This window comes from Micrasema longulum, unplaced genomic scaffold (genome assembly GCF_059751315.1).
Source record: "Micrasema longulum isolate JH-2025_06_02 unplaced genomic scaffold, ASM5975131v1 h1tg000006l, whole genome shotgun sequence".
Lineage (NCBI taxonomy): Eukaryota > Metazoa > Arthropoda > Insecta > Trichoptera > Brachycentridae > Micrasema > Micrasema longulum.
The window spans coordinates 614,572-637,099 of NW_028277214.1; the positions used below are offsets into that span (position 1 = coordinate 614,572).

The following is a 22,528-nucleotide window of genomic DNA, read 5'->3' on the forward strand; positions in this document are numbered from 1 at the left end:
CCGAAAACTTGTTTACTATTAAAAAAAAAGAAGTTTTTAATCGCTTCTGTTGAATTTTGGAAAAATGAAAAAAACCTGATACAATTCATGGCTTAAAAGTTTCAGATTAGGTATTCAAATAGTGAAATGTTATCCAATAATGGATTCTCAAACAAGACATTGATTTGGGTTGAAGGTTTGATTCCCGGAGGATGAAGATTGAAAGGTAGTCTAAAGAATCGCATTATTTTCCGTAGAATTTATCCTTTGTCTAGAAGATTGAGTGACACAGGTAAATGTACCTGCGCTGAATATCACGAATATTAAATTCAATATTACAATTATTTCAATAAACGTCAATTTTGAAGGAAAATTTAATATCGTTTTATGTAGTTTATTTGTTTGTCTTCTTGCCCTTTTTATGGGATTATTTCCTGATTAATGTTAATTTCTAGCCTATCAATAATTTAAAAGGTGTTATTCATTTAATAGTTTCAATACGTATGTAGATAAACCAGTGTTTGAAAAAAAATACTTATTCAGATTTCAGAAATTGAAAATACTTATCATCTCTGGACACTTGAAACAAGAGATTGATCATATTTAATTCATTATTAATATAATAAAAAAAATCAAAAAACATTGCGGTTGTTGTACCAATGCAGTCTCATAGCAACAATAGATACTGGAAGGGATTGATGATGGTTATGACATTAACGAATATTTACTTTTTTTTTTTCTTTATCATACACGGCTTACCGCTTTCAACCTATAAAGGATAAAATAATTTTAATATACAAGCATTTATGTAATACAATCTGCTTTCTAAAAATCAAGAAACTCAGAGGTAGAATCGCGACTTTCTTTGAAATATTCGATGGGTGATAATGTTCATTCAGCAGAGGCGATACGGTTGGCTTGGCCATGTACTGCGAATGCCTCCTGAGAGCCTTAACCACGCGAGAGGATGCACAGGAGCTGGCAGCTGACAGAGATGCTCAGAGGATCTTTGTGGACACCATATGCTCCAACTAGGGAGCGGACATGGAATAAAAAAAATATTTAAAAAGTTAATTTTCAGTCACAAGGTTATCAAATGATTAAGCTACTTGCAAACATTTATCAAATCCAAAAAAAAAGGTGAAAAGTTACCTAATTACATTTAGTCTGAATTAAAACTGTTTTAGCATATTAATACTACACATTCATATTCAAAATTCCGTTTGCCCTAGGAGTTGCGATATTATTTGAAATTAATGATTCTTCCGAAGACTACATCGCTTCCGGAATATTGTAATCTCCCACCTTTACAAATTAGGCCGTGGGGTATTTAATGCGCAGATCTATCACAGGTTACAATTTACATTGTTCTCCATAATGTTTTACATCCGACGACGGTGGAATATACCCTTGCGCTCCAAAATATCTTGCTGAGAATTTCATTTATCTTTCAGATCAAGGTTTCGCTTCGCTCTTCTTAGGAGAGAACACATTCCACTCTTCGACATAGCACATAATTTTTCAGCTATTCCTTTCTGTTCAAGGTGCTAGACTTTGAAATGAGCTACCGATTCATATAACTTTATACACTTTCTATAGCCACCCTCACCTGAAACATTACTATATAATCTTAGAATCCTTACCTTCCTGTATTTTATTGTTTTTTGAAATATATATTTTTATTCCTTTTCTTTCTTTGGTTCCTCTTTCTCTCTCCTTCCAAACTTATTATCTGATTTCACATTCCCTTTCATTTAATATGTATAATTAACATATTACAACAGAGATGAAGAACATTTAAGAAAAGGTAATATAGAAGTCTTGGTATCTACAGGGCTTATGACCTGTCACTGGCTGGTTTAAGTGGCCACTTTACACACTGTGTAACATTCACCATTCTGCCTATATTTGAACATCTATATTCCTTCAATTCTTTCATCTGATGATGTTTGTGAAGTTAGAGAGCTGAAACCTTTATTTATGCAGGTGAGATTCATCTAATTTAATTATTTCATCTACATACTAGGCAACGCCTGAAAATGTTATTTTTTCAATTTCTATACTTCTTCATGGACCAGGTAATTTATCAACAATATTTTGAGTTTGTCTAAATTTTTGTAGACAAGGACTGGATTCAACTCCCCGGGGAGCTATTTATATTAACAGTGCAAGCCTTATCTTCCCATTAAAAAACACCAGTTATTTTTAATTAATTAGATTTTATTCATGTATATTTTTCTTTTTTAATACAAGTTTTTGACAAAATCTTCTTTTTACTAGTCTGTTTTTTGATTGGCTAGAAGATATTGCTTATAAAAATAAGTCTCCTTATGTGCTTATTCTTTGTACTTGAATATTTAAATCAATAAAAGAAATAAATTAAACTCATTTTTGAATAATGGTGAAAAAACCCACTTTTAGAGAAACGTACAAATGTTCAATTGTTTCTTTTCTTATTTGGATTATTTTCGACGCAAATTTTATTTATACCAATTACTATTCAACCTTCTCTTGATTTTACTCTGGTACTTTGGTCTCTGATAGATTGATATATCGAATAGTTGGTAATACCTAACTTATTTGACGTTATTGTACTACCCTATCACGTTTCCGTTTGAAATGTAAGATCAGTATCGAGATTTGAAATTTTATATCAATATTACAATACTGTTATAAAATTACCTATTTTTTTTTCTTTTTTACTGATTTCTATCAAATACCTCACTCCGCAATTACTTCAAAAGATTATGTTGCATAGCGGCAAGATCATCAGCTACTTTGAGATTTTAGAGGAACGCTTATTCATCAGTAGATTGATAATACAAACAATGTAAAATCATAGGAAGAATAGTGAATATTACACGATTTGTGATGCCTAAATTTAGCCAATTACACGCCATCACGCCATAATTGCATTTCCTATATGTTTTTAATATCTGTTATATATATGACATGGAAAGATTGTAATTATATGTCTTATTTTGACAAGTTCAAATTTATTGGATTAGTTGTAAATAAAACAGTTTATTTGATTATTATATTTTTATTAATAATGAAATAATAAATTCCAAGATATTCCCGGGTAACAAACTCACATAAAAACAGTAAATTAATTATTAGTTTATATTACAAAGAAGTTTATTGATACATTCTACTTATTTTTCATAATCAATTTGATAAACAAAATTAAAATAATCAAGAAAAACATGTGTATTTACAGTATGTAAAAAAATGCAATTGGATACGATACAATGAAACTTGAGCCATGTACAAATAAAACCAACTAAATATTTTTGACGATACATGAGAAAAATCTTACAAGTATGATTGTATGATGTATATTATTTTATCTGTTTAGTTTATATACAATGAGTTTATAAATACAAAAGTGAAATTAAAACCATTTACATTCGCATAAAAATGAACGATTATTCATTCCTACTAAAAATCAAACGCTTAAAATGTTTTCTTAAAATCGTTTAAAATTCTTCATTTTCCCATTTTATTATCTATTCACAACATTTTAAGAGTCTTAAAATTGTTAAATCATTAATAATAGTTGATTACAAAAATGTACATTTTATTTATAATTAAAAAATAATGCTAAAACAGTGTCCCACTTGATCCATTTCGACAATTTTTCTGTACAAAAAGTCTAAAAATTATCATACACAATATTGCCGTCAATCTCGAATCACACGCAGTAGAGTTAATCACAGCTCGTTCCGTTAGACAATTAATAAAATTAGTAAAAAAAAAAAAAAACATAAACAAGAAAAAACGAATCTATAAAGCAGCAAACACATGCATGCGGTAGAAAGGACATGAACCATTGTTTTTAATATTTATATACATTTTGTGTTTATTCTCCTGATTTTGATATCATCAGCTGTTTTGTTTAAATTGTATTTTTTAATTTTTCCGTAGTGAGATTTTATTCAAATTAGAAAAGCCTGGCTGTGGTCCTAATATTGAACTTGCACTGTATTATTTCACTTTTACTAACGGGAAACCCAGAATAAATACCAACTAGGTATGACTATTTGATTGAACACAAATTTAGGGTGCATGAGAGATTTAAATATTTTTTTGAGCTATGATTTTAAATGAGTACACAAAAAAACTATGTAACGCATAATATTAATACATATAAACTCGTCTGATACACAAAAATGGGCAAAACCTGCATAGCTAAAGATAGACATTTATTTTTATAAACTATTTCATTTATTTTAAGTGTTACTTTGATCTGCATATCTTAAGGGATGGTGATTTATTAAGAGTTTAATTTTATAGTAAAAAATGTGTGGCTTTTTATCTTTTACGGAACGACAGTGAATATACCCATGAGAGCGTCTATTTAAATTATGACCAATTATCTTAATATGCTAAAACAATGTTAACTACGTTTTTAATATTATACATACAAAAATCAGTCGATTTTTTTAAAATACAGATTTGAGTGAAAACCGCGCAGTGGCGAATTAAACAACGCACAGTGTGATATTATATATTTAATATCTATTATATTCGACAAATTTTAAATTTTTATTATGTTAATAAAACAAAAAAATATTATTCAACGTCAACGTCAAAATTTATTTTGTTGATTTGACATTAAATAATATAACATCATTATATCAGTCAAATTTGGATTCACGATTTCCATAAGTTATTTTCAAAAGCTCATTAATTTTATGAGATATTTAACATAAATAATAAAACCGAAATTTTAAAACCAAGAAAAAACAATACGTTGGCCAATTCATAAGCAAAATCAAGTACTATGATAATTTAAATATGAATGTAGCTTAAAAGTACTGCACACAATACACAAAAAAATACCACAAGCTAATTTTGTTGGGTGCGTGGTTTTTTGAAAATATTTTTTGAAAATATTTATTTATACGTTTTATAGCAAACAATTTTCTTTGTAAATTTTGAGACAATGTTATGTTGCAAGATACAAGTAGTTTACAAAAGGTAAAAAATAAATAAAAATAACACACTGTACGAGGTTTTAAAAAACGCATAAAGAAACAGTTCATCCCGCGCTAAACTGTGGTTTCCACCATCTCAAGCTCTTGTCAACAAAAGCTGTCTTTGCCTTCTATGTACATGTCTTCAGTTGAAGGAACGTAGACTCCTTTGGAGCTACCATATCTAGATCCCGCGTTATTGTGATGGCTGCCATACCTACCCAGCGTACCCCCGTATCGCAGATCGGTTGTATCCTTCATGTACCTCTCATCCGAGTGCGGATCGTATCTATGGTCTGAGATGTTGTACCTAGCGTCGTTCAGACCGTATCTTTCAGCTGTTGAATACTTTGATCCCATACTGTACTTGTCTATTGTCGCGTACTTTTGCGGGGGAGTGTAATTAGGCTCATTGGCCACATATGTATCAGGGGTGGGGATAGGATACCTCCCTATTCCGTTAGAGTGCATATGATTTACATGAAGGTGGTTATTTGAGCTCGAGTTGGCCTCCATCTGCGCTTTGATCTTCTTCTTCTCTCTGTGCTTGTGCTGGCAGAACCGGATGCACATTGTGAAAATGATTGGAATAATGAGGAGGCAGACGGCACCGGTGCCTATGAGGATGTAGATGAACGGTATGCCGAATTGAAATGCGCAGTTAGAGTCTTCTTCGTCATACCCAGATGGACAGTGGTTGTTTCCATCACACCAAAGAGTAGCTGATATGCAGGCGTTGAGTTCCGGGCATCTGAAAACAGAAATACTACAGTTAAAACAATGTTTCAATATATAAATAACTTGCAATGAAATGTTAACATTGACGAAAATGATCGATATGCATGCATTATAAATCATCAACATATTACAACAGAGATGTGGAACATTGGAGATCAGAGAATCATCCTAAATGTTATAAATTATAAATAGTACAGCTCCAGCGGAAACACTTTGTTCATAATATTTTTCTAAGAACACACTGCTAATTGAAATGAGTCGTTTGATTGAAAAACGTTCTTTGAAATATCTTTCAAATGGATAAAAACGTATATACTGGGGGTAAGAGAAAATCTGCCTATTCTCCTTAACATAATAAAAATACTGTTTAAATGGGCAAAACCATCTATGTTCTGAGATGGAACCGTAAAAACGGTAATTGCAATTCATGTGACATAATTCAGAATGCATAAGTACAAAAATAATATAGTTTATACTTAAAACGTAAATGCAACTCTTATGTTATAATAAAAAAAACATATTATAAATTGTTACAGTTATGATGACGTTGCAAATTATTCGCGATAAGGAAGACCTGACAGATTTTTTGAGTGTGAGTTTTTTTGTGAAATTATCAAACACCATTAGAACTAAGATAAAATATTAACGATACCTGCGTTTTTCACACTGCGGTAGATAACAATAAAACATTATGTCCGTGTATTTTATTGGAATTAATAAAATGTCTTAATCTTTTTAAGCGTATCTGCCCAAAGTAATTTTATAAGGTTTTTTTATGGTCAGTATAATAAATGGAATTAAAAACATGATGAAAATTCCGTTAGTAAAAATAAAACCCCAATGTGTTATCCCTTTCCCGTTCCCGAGAACTAAAAGGTCCCGATAAAAAGCTTCAAAAATAGGATAAACCTTACTTTATGTAATTACATTAGACGCGAGAAATTTAAGGAAGAAATGGAATAAAGGTAGAAGTTTCAATTTAACTTACACGATCCTAATACATGTTAAACATTTTTATTATATATAGCTGGGCAAAGCAAAATATTATATTAAAAGCAAATCTTTCATGCAAAACTTAAAAAAGAACATAATTTTAATTAAAACTGCAAGCTTTAAAAAGTAATAACACGCTCAGCTTTTATTTTAGAGGCTTGTCAGAAGGTGGAAAAGAGAGGATATGGAAGAACCAGACCAATTGGTCTCTCTTCAACGCCGACATCTTTCGGCAAAAACGTTCCTTTTTATCTCTATCTTATACATTTTATTTTATTCCTACGGACATAACATTGTATATCGGATGAACGAAACAAGAGTGAAATAAGGAAGTAGCTACTCGATCAAGGGTTTTTATATTTTTTAATGGTTTTTACTTTGACTTTTATTTTGTGGATTAAAATATATTTATTACTCAGGATAAATTTTATATAATTAAATCTCTACCAGCAAGCAACGAAAAGCGGCTTAGTGGGATGTTTATAATAACTAATGCATATTTTCTTGTTTTGTAATTTAAACCTATGTACTCGTATGTACACTTCCACATGCATACGAAAATATTACAAGAAATTTAATCAATTGCATTCATTGGCTAATGATTAAAGCTTATTTTGACTAAATAATTTCGAATTTAAAATTGTTAGAAAAAAGAGTCGAAACTTCTATTGACATATTTGAGATTTCTACAAATTATTTCACAAAATACGGAACTAAATAAGAACTCCATTATTCTCTCCCTGGGCGATGAAATTTAACAATTTATTGTTTGCAAAAATTTTAGTATACTCTAAATACTGTTGAATAATTTTGCTTTCTTTAAACGTGTTTTCACGCAGTTTGTGAAATGTATAAGGGATCGTCACGAGGGGTAGATATAAGGTAGAAATAAACTCATCAACTTAATGGCCCGCGCGACATTTTTCACCGTCGAGAAATAAAATTCGCTTTTTTCCTGAGCGACCCATTTTAGCCTTAATTGTGATCGGCCTTTTTCTCGTAGTCCCGCCTAGGGGCGTATCGTTTATTCGAAAGTACAAATGGAAAGAAAATAAGGAAGCAAGTTTATGAAAATGCTTAAAAGACTCGACTTCGCAAATGTAACTAGAGGTTATTTCTTTGACTCTCTGAAGGTATAAACTCTGGACAGAATAAAAAATACAGTGAAAGTACTTCCTCTACATAGCCGAAAACTGTTTTGAAGACCGTAGGTCTTTCTAATGGTTTTGCTCATTGAGAAAAGCAATATTTTCTTATCAAAAAACGAGTTACTCATTTATAAATTTCAATTTTTCAATTTCGTAAATAGCAATTTATTTTGGATTTTACTTTACTATATTCACTGCCGCTTTCACTGAGTGTTTGGAAAATTATATGTAGGACCTCGATCGGATATTATCATTTTTCCTCATGACAATGACCATATTGCAAACACACATGGTAGCTTAAACTGTGATTACTTGTATTAAATTCAGTTTCAAAAGTATATGTTAATTACAATTTTCAAAAAATTCATATTTATCATCATCATTCCCTTTCCGCACCTAATGGTGCATAAAGCACTGCATTGGTACACCAATCGCAGCATATCTTGATCAATTTTGTTACATGAAGGTAAGATGATCAGTCTTACGCTTTAGGTACCAGTCCAGGGACTATGAAATATTCTAGTGTGAAAACACCCTTTTAATTAAATATTTTATATCAACCATGTCGGGAATCGAACCCAAGACATCTTGCATGGCAGGCTAACGCGCGATGCTGATTTATATTACACTGGTTTTGTTTCGATGCATATTTTGTTCATTGTTTTTATTAGTATTTGATGAATTTTTAAAAACAGTTTTATATTAATGAATGTTTTTTTTTAAATAATTTAATTTTAATAATTTTTATTGTTAATTTGATTAAAATACGTATTTCATTCATGTTTATTTTATTTTTTAACAATTTAAGTTAGTGTTTACATGTAATTAATGAAAAATAAGTAGTGTCTTTTTTTTTGTTTCAATATTTATGTGTATTATGAATTATTTTTGTATTTTTTGAAAACCAAAGAAATAAATAAATAAATAAATTATTTTTATTTATTTCTTACCTTCAACGCCCTTCATAGAAGTCAACAAAATATAAATTTCACAATCATGTATCTAGCACCGCTTATTTAAATGTTTTAACTACACCGGATTAATAAAGTCACAGTTAGTAAGTACTATGTTTGACAAATTAAACACCAACGGTTAAAGAAAGGCCACACTACTTCCAAAATTTACAAATAATTCTTCGTGTGAAATGGAGCCAGATATTGACAGGCGCCGTAGCGCAGTTAGTTAGACGGCCAACTGTGAAACTAGCGTCGCGGGTTCGATTCTCGCCGTTGCAAGAAAAAAAATATAATAAAGATTTTATTCTCAATTGGTCTGGGTGTTGAGGTGTATTTTTAACTACCTCTTTCTATATCCCCTCTATCTCACTGGCTGAAAAGCTTTAAAATAGAAGCTTAGCGGGTTACTCCTTAAAATAAAAATCCCTGGACAGTGTCTTTAACTCGATGGCTACTCTCAGGTAAAAATCTTTTAAAAGAATGCAAGTGGTTAGTGGTTAGTGGTAGTCTATGAACTCGATCTTAAGTGTATAAAATAATCTAGATATGCGGCAAGTGGAGTACCAATGCAGTGCTATATGCACCACTAGGTGTGAGTTTAACGATAAAATTATACAGATATATGAAATAACTGTAATTTAACTCACTTACGAATAATATAAAGGTTTGAGCATTTTTGTTATAAATCTAAAGATGTTGATACAGCTGGGTGATCCGTTCAATGATATATAGTGAGTACTGTAAATGCCTACAATTTTATATTCTATTCTTAAATAAGTTTTTTGTGCCTCTGTTGAAATATTTGCCATCATATTCTAAAATACTTAAGGTTCATACAGTAGACACTCTTTATAAAACAGATTCTGTTATACAAATTTACAACGAAGAAAAAATAAAAGAATTGGAAATGAAAAAGTCACTTAGATACCAACATAATAATTGAATTCCTAAATTCCACATAAGTCATGGTAAAAATAGCTTTGTCTTCAAAGCTGTAAAAAGTTATATTTATCCCCCCAATTGACTAAAAACTATTAAACATAATATATATTGAGAAATATATTTAAAGTAAATCTAAAGAGTTTTTTTGAACACGTGTAAAATCTACATAAATATTTAATTTGTCTGAATGAATTATTGTTTATGTTCTTTTATTTATTTATCCTGATTTATTTTCTCTCATGAACTTGATTATTTAAAATGATTTAAACTCTTATAAATAAACTACAACAGTGTAAGTTACTCTCCAAGCACAAGAGTTAGTCTCTTTTTTTGGAGAGTTACAGTAATAACATTTACTAGATGTATAAAAGTAGATCTGTATAAAATTTTTAAAAAACGTGTAACTTTTTTTAAATTAATAAAAAAAAAATCAGCATCATCATTATACCGGTAATTATTAATTTGCATTAAAAACAAAACAATTAATGTCACGCTTCAGGTACCATTCAAATAATTATACAATATTGCGTTTTGAAAGCACGTATTGAATATATATAATAAGTCGACCAAGCCGAAATTCGAATCATAGACTTTAGCCATGGTAGGCAAACGCTCTTATCGGTAGACAACGAGACAGATCCATTTGTACTCGATTTTACTTTTCAAATTTTTTACCCGAAAAAAACTTCTGGGAAAGATTTCTTTTTTTAAAGATGCATTTAAAATATCGAATGAATATTATCATGTCATCATACATTATCATACCGTCCGCACCAGATGGTGCATATGGTACTGCATTAGTGAACTAAATGCAACGTATATAGATCTTTTATGACATAAATGAAAGGTGACCAGCATTAAGCGTCAGGTGCTAGTGCAGGAATATGAAATATTGCAGTGTAGAACCACTTTTTAAATTAATATTTCATGTCGACTATTCCAGGAATCGATCTCGGGACCTCAAGCATGTTATGCGAATGCGCCATCCACTACGCTACAAGGAGGCGGATTTATTTCTACGTCTTTTCCTTTTTCAGTATTTTTACCTGAACACTCTTGCCTTACTCTGGTTCTATTTCACACACATAACTGTATTTTTAATCTGTCACTATACCATTAAAAAAAGACGATTATGCCATTTATCGTTAGCTCGATGCAAAACGGTGTGTGAAGGTTTAATATTCGTAATTCTTTTTTACAATCTCTTACTTTTGCAGGAGGCATAGAGAAAATGAAAAATAAATAACGCCATTCGTTCGTTCAAGAGTACGCTATTTTTATAGCTACCAGATTAAGCCGAGAGAATTGGCGGGAAAAGAGAATTAGGTAATCAAAATGGAATCGAGTTGGCGGGAGAAACATTATGTTCGAAAAGTTTCACGTTCTTTGTTATGTTCCAATATTTGAAATGTGATATTTAAGCATACGTAATATTCTGGGTTTTAGCAGAGCTTCTCTATTGATTTTAAAAACAAAGACAAATCGAATGGAAGCATAGAAGATAGAAAAGTGTAGTTATTACGAGTATTTTAGAGTATAATGTACAAGTTTAGGCATTTCTAGAGCTTATTACTTGTCGTTGTCTTGCTTGAAAGATCACTTTTGAAACCATAAATTATTTACCACTTTTGAGCTTGGTAGTGTTGTGAACACACGAATCAATGGTCTAAAGTTTGAACCCCGCACTACTAAATCAAAAATTTTATTTTTCTAGAATTTTTTATGACTTTTAGGTAAATGCCTCAAAGTTGTAAGATTAAAATAAAGAGAACATCCTATTATCTGGATTAATAAGTGCCAGACGTTATTCGGAAATTCAGGAATCCGGATAGTTGGATTAACTTAAATTAAATTAAAGCGGCAGAAATGCAAATCTACTTCCTTTTAAACCGAATCGAACCCGGGACCTTAAGCAAATACAAATTGAATGTAATATTAAACTTATTCAATTTATTGATCGTTTGGAAGCAAAGCGATTCAAGATTGCAATTTTTATGATGTTGTTATTAATTTTATAAGATAATGAATACCAAGAAATTTTCTTGGATGAAAAAATTGCATCAAACGGTTTTAATTTTATTTCCAAGTTCTATGTAAGTAGCAAACCGGAAGTGATTTCCTTCCTGTTTTCCAGAACCAATCAAATTTTATTTCCTAGAGACCATCCGATATCCCCAACCAATTAATATCTCGTTCTTCTTTTCTTTCCTGACCCACTTCCTCTCAAGATTCGATTTAATATCCGGTAATAATGTTTCTGCTATTGCACTTACAAATTGAACAAATTGCATTTACCAATTGAACGCGTGCATTTTCAAACCTCAAATTCATCAATTTTATAAGCAATTTTATTTTGAGTTTATAGAATTTAAACGAAATTGACGGTATGCATACTTTTAATTCTTGAAAATAAAATATAATACCGTATTTGCTCCCTAGATGGAGCATATATTACCTACATCGGGACCTCCCTATCAGCTGCCAGCTTCAGTTCATATTTTATACGACGAATAGCAATGAACGTTCAAGACGTTGAGAACTTGATACTTTAAGTAAGCAAGCGACGTTTAGGCTTAAAAGTGACATCATTGTATGTCCCAGCCAGCTGTATCGCTTGATGACAGTTGTGACTGGATACAACTTCTAGTGATTTAAATCCAGTATCTATTTGTTTAAAAACTTTTTGACTTTAAAAAAAAAACTATTGATTGTTGATAAAAGTTGACCACCGCATTCCCCTCCTAAGATCTTGATTAAGCCCCTAAACGGGTCAGTCAAGTCTTTTTAATAATTACGAGGTAGGTAAAAATTTGACGCATTTGTTGTAAAAAAATGAGAAGGGGAATCGGTGGTGACAGAAATATTTGTATTTTGTTATGTTTATTTATGGCACAAAAAAAAACAATACCATGCTACAAATCTGAAAAAAAAACCTAATACGTTTTTATTTGTTGAATATTTTACAGAATTCTTTTACCAATTTTCCTCGCAAAAACTTATAGCTATTTTATTTTTATCGCGCATGTCAATTCTGCCAAAACTGCGTGCCAATAAAAATATTTATTTTAACGCCGATAAAATATTTTCCAGGCTTCGTTATTTTATAACGTAATGGTTCAATAAATACTGATTTTATTGGAGAAAGTAATACATAGAATGGCGACACGACATATCGTTATATTGCATGATTTGATACACGTAAAAATACAAGGAAATTTTCTTTCGTAACGCATACTAGTAGTTCCGCAGGCAAACATATCTCTCAGGTATGAAAATCTCATTCAACGAATGTTTAAACATTTTCTAAAACTTAATGAGTCAAATTGAATTAATTATCAAAATAAGTCAATTTTTAATGACCTATTTGGAGACTCAAATGATTTTATGTTTTGTGGTTGAAATATTAACATTTTGGGTTTATATTTGCGGTCCATTAAGTCGAAAATACCTGGTACCAGTACCTGGGTCTTGATTACAGTGAGAAGTTAACAGTAGGAAGTTGTTTTCAATTATTCAAAAAGTAAAATCGATGTTTAATACAAAAATGTGAATATTTGTATTCAAATATGTTTATGAGTATTATGTATTTAAACTAATATTAAATAAAAAATCATAAAAATGTTCCGATTTTTTCTACAAAATTTTATTTTACTTTATAAAAAAATGAGGATGACTCTGTTTACGGAATTATGATCCGTGAGTTAAAAACGTGGAATTGGAATTTCACGTTTTAATAATTGAAAAAAAAAATCAGGTTAAATACACACAAAAAAACATTAAGATAAAAACAAAAATCATTGCGGTACCTTAAAAATGCTACTAATCAATTCAGTATTTTGACAAAAATAACCAAATCATGATATTTTGCTCCATTCGTACGCGTGATGTAAAAATTTTGCGTTTCTCAATATCAAATATTATCGCAAATCACCTAATATCCTCAATAAAATTAATTGGCTAAATGACTAAACGAAACATTAAGTATTATCAATTTTAATTCTAGAATTTCTTTTATAATACGTTTATCAGAATGATGTATGGCTGGAAACATTTAAAAACCGTTTATTATACAGTCGTCTTCAAATAATTAAAGTTTAAAAGTGAGAAAGATTTACATTATTAACTTATTTTATTATTACTGGTGGACTTTCTTTTATTCATTTTACTTGTGTTAAGTTTGAAAGAATTTAAGTTGTGAAGTTACTTGAAATGACTTCGGTGTTCAAATTGCGCCGTTTGAAAAAACAAAACTTAGTTTTAATTTGTGTTTTAAAAAGTTTTTATTTCTGCGAAACAATTTTAAATTACTATCGACGATGTAGTGGAATAATAATATAATTATTTAAATATCTTATTTTCAAAACGTAGAGGTTTTGCTTAAAATAATGTACAAAATGTACAATATGTGTACAAAAAAAATAAAATAGTAAACAAGTTTACTAATGCCGCGTTCTAAATAAATGAACAAAATAAAATATTTTTAGATCAAAGTTTTTGAAACTTGTAAAATAATTCCACGAAGAATTAAATATCCAATGTTAAGTGAAATTTTCTAAAGATTATGAAAAAAATATTTCTTGACCCGTGTGTATTTTTTTATGGTTAGTAGTCAAAGAATTTTAAATTAGAAAGTTTTCATGAATTACCTGTAAGGACAATCCTGAATGACGTTTGGCATAGACGAGATGGAAGATACATACGAAGAACTGGAACCGCCTGGAGCTTGCCTCTTGGATACTTCCATCCACTTGACCGTGTACTTGCCAGCTTCTCTCTGTATGAATTCCACGACGAAACTTCTAGAATTCGACTCCAATATCAACTCTGAGTCTGATTGGTCCCCCTTCATTTTCCAACCCTTGGAAAACAATTCCACAGTTTGCACTTCGAAGTTTGCCTTGTCATACCCGATACTAGGCACTGGGCAAATTTCCTTAGGAGAGTAAGTTTCCAGGGCGTAGTACACGAGTATCCTATTTGCCGTCGGGCATACAGCGGCAGAAAGTTGATTGACTTCAAATCCATTAATTTTAATGTAAATGTAGTCCATGTTGGAATCAACAGGTTCAATTAGCCACGGCTGATGAGTACAACTATCAGCGCCCAAATCATCTGACCGTACACTTTCCGATACTATGTTTGTATCTAATATCTCTGATAATTGTGAGTCATCGTATTGAGGATTTTTAAATACAATATTTCCACTTGATCCCCTGACTCTTCGTTCGCCTAAAGAAGCATCGCATACGCTATCATCAGTTGAATCGACTTGTAAGAATTGATACTCTCCTTCAAAGCCAAAGTCATTGAAATCTTCCGTGATGTTCATCATCGTGATAGTCAAATTCACTTCGACAACAGATGCTGTAAGAGTTTGAATGAATATAGTTTCCGTCATATTGGAACAAATACAATCACGTGGCAAAGCAATTCCTGGCCAAGGGAATTCAGTGATTTTCAATTCAGCAAAACCTAAAGAGGTCGGGTAACTTCCATGATACCTCATGTACGGCCGATCACATTTCCATCTTCCTGTTCGTGTGTCTTTGTAGGAATTGCAATCTTTGCTACCGAATGCAGTTTTAGTGAATGATAACTTTATTTTTTCTCCAACTCCAGCTTCAAATCTAAGAATGCAGCTCATATTTTGTGATCCTCCTCTTCCATAGAGGAATATGCTCTTTGGAGATTGAAATCTTCCGGAGCTTTGTCCGCTGGGAGTGGATTTGAATACTCTGTCACACAGACTCTGCGATCCACGTATCGCTTGACCTTGTTGACTGATGTCGACAAACTCGTAGCGGATGACAAATAGAATAGGGTAGAGAGCTGATCCTTGTCGTAAAACCTGGGGACGAAAAAAAAACATATTAATGAGCAACAAAAACACAAGTATATACATATATCTGGATAACCACACCATTTTTATTACAAAAATATTCCAAATAATCATCATTTATTTTATGGTTCATGCATGGTGGCCCCCGTGGTGCAGTGGTCAAGACGCTTGACTCACACACGAAAGGTTCCGAGTTCGATTCCTGGTGAGAACAGAAAAAAATGATCTGAATTTTCTCAAGTCTGGGTGTTCTGTGCTATTAAAGAAAATGGAATGGTGGAATTAAAAAAAAATCCCCTTTAAAATATTTATTTTAAACATCATTTATAATTTTTTATTTGTTTCAGAAATTAAAAAGTTGCAATGTTGTAAATTGGATGGTGATTTTTTTTATTTATAATTAATTTACGTGCATTTAATTTTAAAAGGTCAAGTTATGTTATGTCTCGTCTGGCTAGTGAAGTAATCATGTATTTCAATGGTGATTTGAACTTCTCGTCTGCAATATATTTTTTCTAAGGGTCACTTAAGCCATTGTAAAATTTCTTAGGGTTTTCTGCATTTGTCCTTGATAAGTAAATTTGTGTCTATTAAGTAAATAATTTATTTAATTACACAAAACTTTTATAAAAAAAACAAATCATATTGGTAAATACGGTTTATGATCCCAACTAACATTTAACAAACTCATATTAAATTAAATTCCAAGGACAACAAACTATTGCTTGCTGTAAAATTCATTGGGAAGATTAAATTTTTTGAATGTTGAAATTCAATTTCCAGAACGTCATAAATTGGGTTGTTTATCTATAACTCATTTGCCTGTTATCCTTCAAATGTTCTCATCAACCTTCAACACACCTTGTAAAAAACTGTTAAATGGTGCAGAGTTCATTTAAAAGGTATAATTAAGGTATTTCTTGAGAATATTTTCCGGTTTCCATTAGCTTGAACATTTGGACAGACGAGCAACTGTGTACCCTTATCAAACATTTGCTTTTGTGGTGAATTTTCAAGTAACACAGCTTCAGTTCTATTTTAGAAGAGAATGACATAAAACGGTTAACTGAAATGTTCATAAGACATTAACATGTGAAACAACATATTTTATTCAATGTTTAATCATAGAACCAACATATTCCGTCGAATAATTCAAACAGTCTTTTTTATACTTACTGAATCTGGCCAAGAATATTTTACTGGATTTGTTAATAATGAAAGATCAATTTATTGATTTGTTAAAAGCTTATTTATAGAATAAAAAAATGCGACGGTTTTTCACAGTTTCAAATTAACAACGGTAGACTGCTGTTAATTTGAAAGAATTCATAGATGAAATACTGTCGGATAAAAAAAAATATTTTTTACTACGTATTAGTAGCATAAAAAATATTGTTTAATTTAAAATTTAAAATTCCCACGAAAATTGTCCGTTGCATTGGCCACGCCCCTAATACGTCACGATTCGTGTAAATTTTTAACCTTAATTGTGACCGTTTAAATTTAAATATAACATCGACACAAAATGAGGGTACTATTTGCAAACCCGGCAAAATCCATCTTTATTTATTTTGAGCAAATCACAAAAAACTGATTGATGACAATATTTAACTTCAACCTTTTTTTAAAACTTGTATGTTTTATTATAATCAGTAAATATTTTATGCGTAAGCAGTGATGAAATAAGCATGATTACGTCAAGTAACAGTGGTGAAATAATAAATTATTTTTTTTTCATTCCAACTTAACAATACTCAAGTAGGAGTTGCCATGTTTGCAACAAACCCGATAATTTAAAAGTCAAGTTCTTACAAAATAGAATAGTATTTTGACAATGTTATAATTATTGTAAAAAATTGTATTCTGAATAAGTTTCAATTAATATCTCACTTTTTTTAGATTTTGGATTTTGCCGGGTTTGCAAGTAGTACCCTCATATTGACGTTACAATTATCAAGGCCAAACATGTGGCGTTTTTGTAGGGACATATTTAAAAAAAATATATATTTTTAAAGTTATGCGTGAAAACGTTTCTCCACAATATTCATATTGATTTTGAAAGTACAATTAATTTTTTAAAATCCATTTCATTACCGGTATTTATTTTTAAATTCACTCAATTGTAGTAAGAAATATAAGGAATAGGAGCAATAAATCATATGCCAAATAACAGTACGTACTAAATTAAATTATACAAAAATACGAAATAATAAAAACATAAAAATATATTTATATATATATATTAATATTCTTGATGCATTTATGTGAAAAATTCTAACATCCTCAATCTAATCAAATAAAAAAAGACGTAGTTTTGAATCTGTTGCAAAACACCGCTTTTTTGGTCAAACGGGATATTTTTTTCTTTTTCTAGTTAATAAATAAAATGGGATGGGATTTTCAGAAATGTGGAAGTAAATGAACTTACTTGTTCTATAGTCATCTCGGCTCCCGTGGTGACGTAACTTTCTTGGAGAGAACATGGTCTTGTTGAGCGGGTACTGTTGCTAAGTAGAGTGTGGTCGCACAGGCGAGGGACTTCTTCTTTACAAAACTCCCCGAGCAGACTTGCGTTGTTCTAGAAAAAACATACAGTGGAATTAACGGAGTTGTAAATTTACTAAATCAACAACCAAAGCTATATCATTGAGCAGGAAGGAGTAGAAGAGTACAAAATTAAAAATACAAGCACAAGTTTTCTTCGCATTTACGTTGACGAATTCGTATAGGAACAAATTTATATTGGTAGAAAGAAACAAATCTATGCTTATATATAAAAAGCAATGTTTGTATGTATGTCCTTGATATACTTAATAACTACTCAACTAATTTACGTGCGGTTTTCAGCGAAATGTAGATTTTTGTCACAAACATACTTATAGTGCTTAAAATGTTCAATTTATTAAGTAGAAAAAAATCTAGGAGCGTAAATATTTTTTTCGTCGCTCACCGAGAATGCAAATACAAAAAAGTTAGAAAAATGTTATTTTTATTTGCATAAAAAAAAGTTTTTGAATGTTTGCAAAAAATATTGGTTTTTATGGATCCCAATCAGATTCTTTTCTTAAATTCCTTTTTTTTAAATTTTTACCAATTTACTCCCTTTTAATGGATTTTCAGTAGCAATAAAATAATATTAACTGACATTTAAGACATTTTTTGGAAATCGCATTCCCACGTGCGGTGCACCCCTGTTGGTTGGAAGATCAGAGTTCGACATTTGCAAAAATAATTATATATTTGAAAAATCATTATTTTATGTTTTGGAATTATAACATAAAAAAGTACGTAGGTACTTACTGAAATTCAATATTTGAAAATGAATTATCATAAGTTCTAGAATTCAATCATTAACAAGTACCTTGGTAAAACATGTACGCTAAATACAATAATTGATATTAAACTTTCGATTGTATTTCTTTGATTTATATACGAGAATGTGCTTAAATCTAGCAATAGCAAAGCATTGCCGGGTTCAGCTCGTAATCTAATAAATTATAAACATTTCAAACGTATTATTAACTCATAAGAAATAAGTAAGTATATACAGTGTATTTTATTTTATTTTATTTGGGAAATCAACAGTACATATTTATAGTAAACAAACAGATATAGTGTATAAACTCAGAACTAATAACAGATTTCCACATAGTATACAAAGTTAGTAAAGAAAATATATTACATATCAAATAAATACTTACAATTTATACATATAAAAATGTTATTTTCATGTACTCAATAATCAAATAATTTTTTATATTTATTTTAAGAACATTAAGTTACTCAAAATTGGGCGGGATTAGGACAAGGATGCTTGAAGAGAGGATAAGGAGGGGAAAGGAGATGTACATATTTATTATTATAATGTCTACTAAGTAGCATAATGCATTTTTACTATAAACGAACAGAAAATGTGTAATTAATATTTGAGGCATTAACTTTGTGGTCAAACATTAAAAAAAATGTTACTAAATATTTGTATATAACCCCTTACCAACTTTCTAAGCCTACCGGTTTCAAGACGTATCCATCTCTTTGTCAGGACACCAATTAAACCAACATGTAAAACCCACTATACACCTTCACCATAGGTGTTGCACAAAAATATATAACGAACACGACATTCATTTTAATAAGCAACCCTTGCACGCACTGTTTAGGTTATGAAAATATTTTATATCGTGTGTTTATATTTTGGGTTTTGCAAGTTGGTTTAATTGGTATCCTGACGAAGAGACGGGTACTTCTTAAAACCGGTAGACGTAGAAAAGTCGGTAAATGAATGTATACAATAGTTTATTAACATTTAGAACAGAAAATGAATTGAAAATAACGGCGAAATATGCATTCTTTAAAAAATACACGGGTTTCCTTTCGTTCCTTCGCATATGCCTCCCATATATTATACAAAAAAGACAAAGGGACGTCGGGCTAATAACGCCTAGCTTAATAAGACAAAATCGAGGTTTCGTGTCCTGTTTTCCGCACCCGAAAACTGAACCGACTTGGCTCTTTTTTTTGGACGAGAGTTTCAACAAGAAATTTTCTGTATCGGAACCTTTCCAATTCCATTAAAATATTTTCATACCGTACGTCTGAAGACACTGGAGAAAACTGGGTACTTTATTTGGTTTTTAAATGGTCTTAGTTCCAAAAAAAACTCTTAATCGAAAAAATTTTGTGTAAAAAAAAAACTGCTCTTGTACCATAATTCAGGGAGAAAATATGAGAATACGTTTGTATTAAGAAAAGTTAGACCGTGGTTCCCCTTGATTATTTGTGTTTTTAAATTTATTTTTGTTACATATTTTGATTTTTATTTTTAGGATCTGCAAATTGCCTTCTTTATTTTTATTTTATTATAAGAAGTATTTTATTATTTCTCTGTGTCCGAGATTACTAAAAATACGGTTTTGTGTGTGAAATAGAACCAGATTGTTAGACGAGTGTTTTCGACTGAATGGCTACTCTCAAATAAAAATCCTGAATAATAAAGTCGAGTGAAGATGAGTTAGCCTTGTTGTTACGTGGTTGGCGATAATTATATATAATTTTAAATTGAATTGTAAAATGCTAAAACAAATGCTAGTGAGAAGAACGTTGATAGTATCATCAATATTCGGCATTCGATATATTTCCTTTTTCGTAATTTTATCTAATGTTGAATTGAAATTTGATACAATTTTTAACTGGTTGCGAACAATTCAATGCTAGCAAATGGGAATCACATTATAGTTGATCGTGGTTTGAACCTTGTACTTTAATAACCCAATCAACGTAACGGCTCATTATTGGTTTATTTTCAAACAGAGAATCAACAAATTTTTATTATTTTTAGATAAATAAGTATATTCTTGTTACCTTGTTTCTTCTGACAGCCGTTCGCGATAAAGCAACGCTTAAAGCGCGCACTCCATACACAACGAGTCTCTAACACAGCCCTTAAGGCAGTAAAATTTATATCTCTGAGGCGAGTATAAATTCCAGGGGTGTAGAACAGAGAGGGCGGCAATATTTCAAAGTGTTAAACTTTCATGTGGCAATCAATTAACCCCTCACTTTTCTCGCGTCTAAGTGGTGCCTCCAGCGAGCGTGCACCTTAAATCTGGCGTAATTAATTCTGTTTAACACTTTGTTTATTTCGAATTAGGTATTTTACTCGTTAAACTTTTGTTCCGCCACTGGGCTTACGGCTTTGGCTAATGGTTTTAATATTTTATTTTACTTTAAATACACCGATGCTTTTTGATCCGCATCAGAAAAGCTCAATTATTATTGTACATTTTTATCATTAATTGAATGAAGTCAAAAATGTTCCATTATTAATTCGTATTTTTAAAAATAACAACATGTTTAGGTTCGTTTAAAATGACAACTACGAGTAGAAATCTAAAACATGTAATCTTTAAAAACCAACCTGTTTGTGTGGTTTTTCTTTTTTCTTTGTTTTAAAAAAGTAATCTGAATACAAATGTTGTAGAAAAATATAACTTATTTTATTTGAAAAATATTTTTTTGTAAGTTTTTCCAGAAATTTGTAATAGAAAATAGAAAGTCCATGGACAAGTGCTGTTTTTTAAATAATTATGTAAATAATGCTTTGTGATTTTTAAAAATAATTACTTTATGATGAATTTCCAGAAGATTTCAAATTAAAAATAATGTATTTACTTTATTCAACATTATTTATAAAAAGAAAAAATACTAAAATAGGAAAGTGCCATAATTAAATTAATCAATAGTTTTTATAAATATAATAACAGGGATACAAACTAAAATAGAAACCAGCACAAAGTAAGATGTTTTATGTAAAAAAATGTGTTTTATGTATTTAATAGTACAGAACAATGGGCCACCAATAAGTATTAATCGAGTGGTAACATATCAAGGAGATGTTTTCCTATATTAAAAATGCATATTGTGAGACGTTTAATGATTTTCATCTGCCTAGTTACTTTTCTTCCCAGTGAATCAAAGAAAATAGTTTTTAAAAAAAAATACTATCTCTATTTTTTTAAATCTCTGATATTCGAGTCCTGCACGCCATTGACCTTATACAATTTTTTAATGTTTGACTCCGTTATCAGGTTATCATATTCTTCAGCGGTGAAAATCCTGTCCACCGACCTTATCTTTTTTTAACGATTTAAAAAAATCTGCTTACTGAAAAGGAAAAAGTGATATTGTAGGATTTTTTTTTGATTAAAACCCTAGTGTTTATTTGAAAAACAACAAAATAAAGACGTTTTATTTGTGTTGTTCATCGAATAAACTAAATTTTCAACCAACTGTTTTCACTTTTTGCAGAACTGGGGAAAAGTGGTGTTTGTGATCTTAAAATGTAGGCCTGTTCTCATCGAAATTAGGAGGCATTTATAATTCAAAACACCCAAAACGTAGACAAATGAGGCTCGTCAAATAAGTAAATCATTATTAATTGACAGAGCAATGAAG

At 30.5% G+C, this 22,528-nt stretch overlaps 1 protein-coding gene across 1 annotated transcript; it reads right to left on the reverse strand.

The window, feature by feature from the left end:
- Nucleotides 1–4,573: 4,573 nt before the first annotated feature.
- LOC148285790 (uncharacterized) lies at nucleotides 4,574–18,152 on the reverse strand (the record flags this gene model as incomplete). The annotated part of the gene is made up of 3 exons (XM_088224975.1): nucleotides 4,574–5,709; nucleotides 14,382–15,583; nucleotides 18,003–18,152. Coding segments are annotated over 3 exons (1,995 nt in total), but the record flags the coding sequence as incomplete, so codon positions are not given.
- Between the last annotated feature and the right edge of the window lie 4,376 nt (nucleotides 18,153–22,528).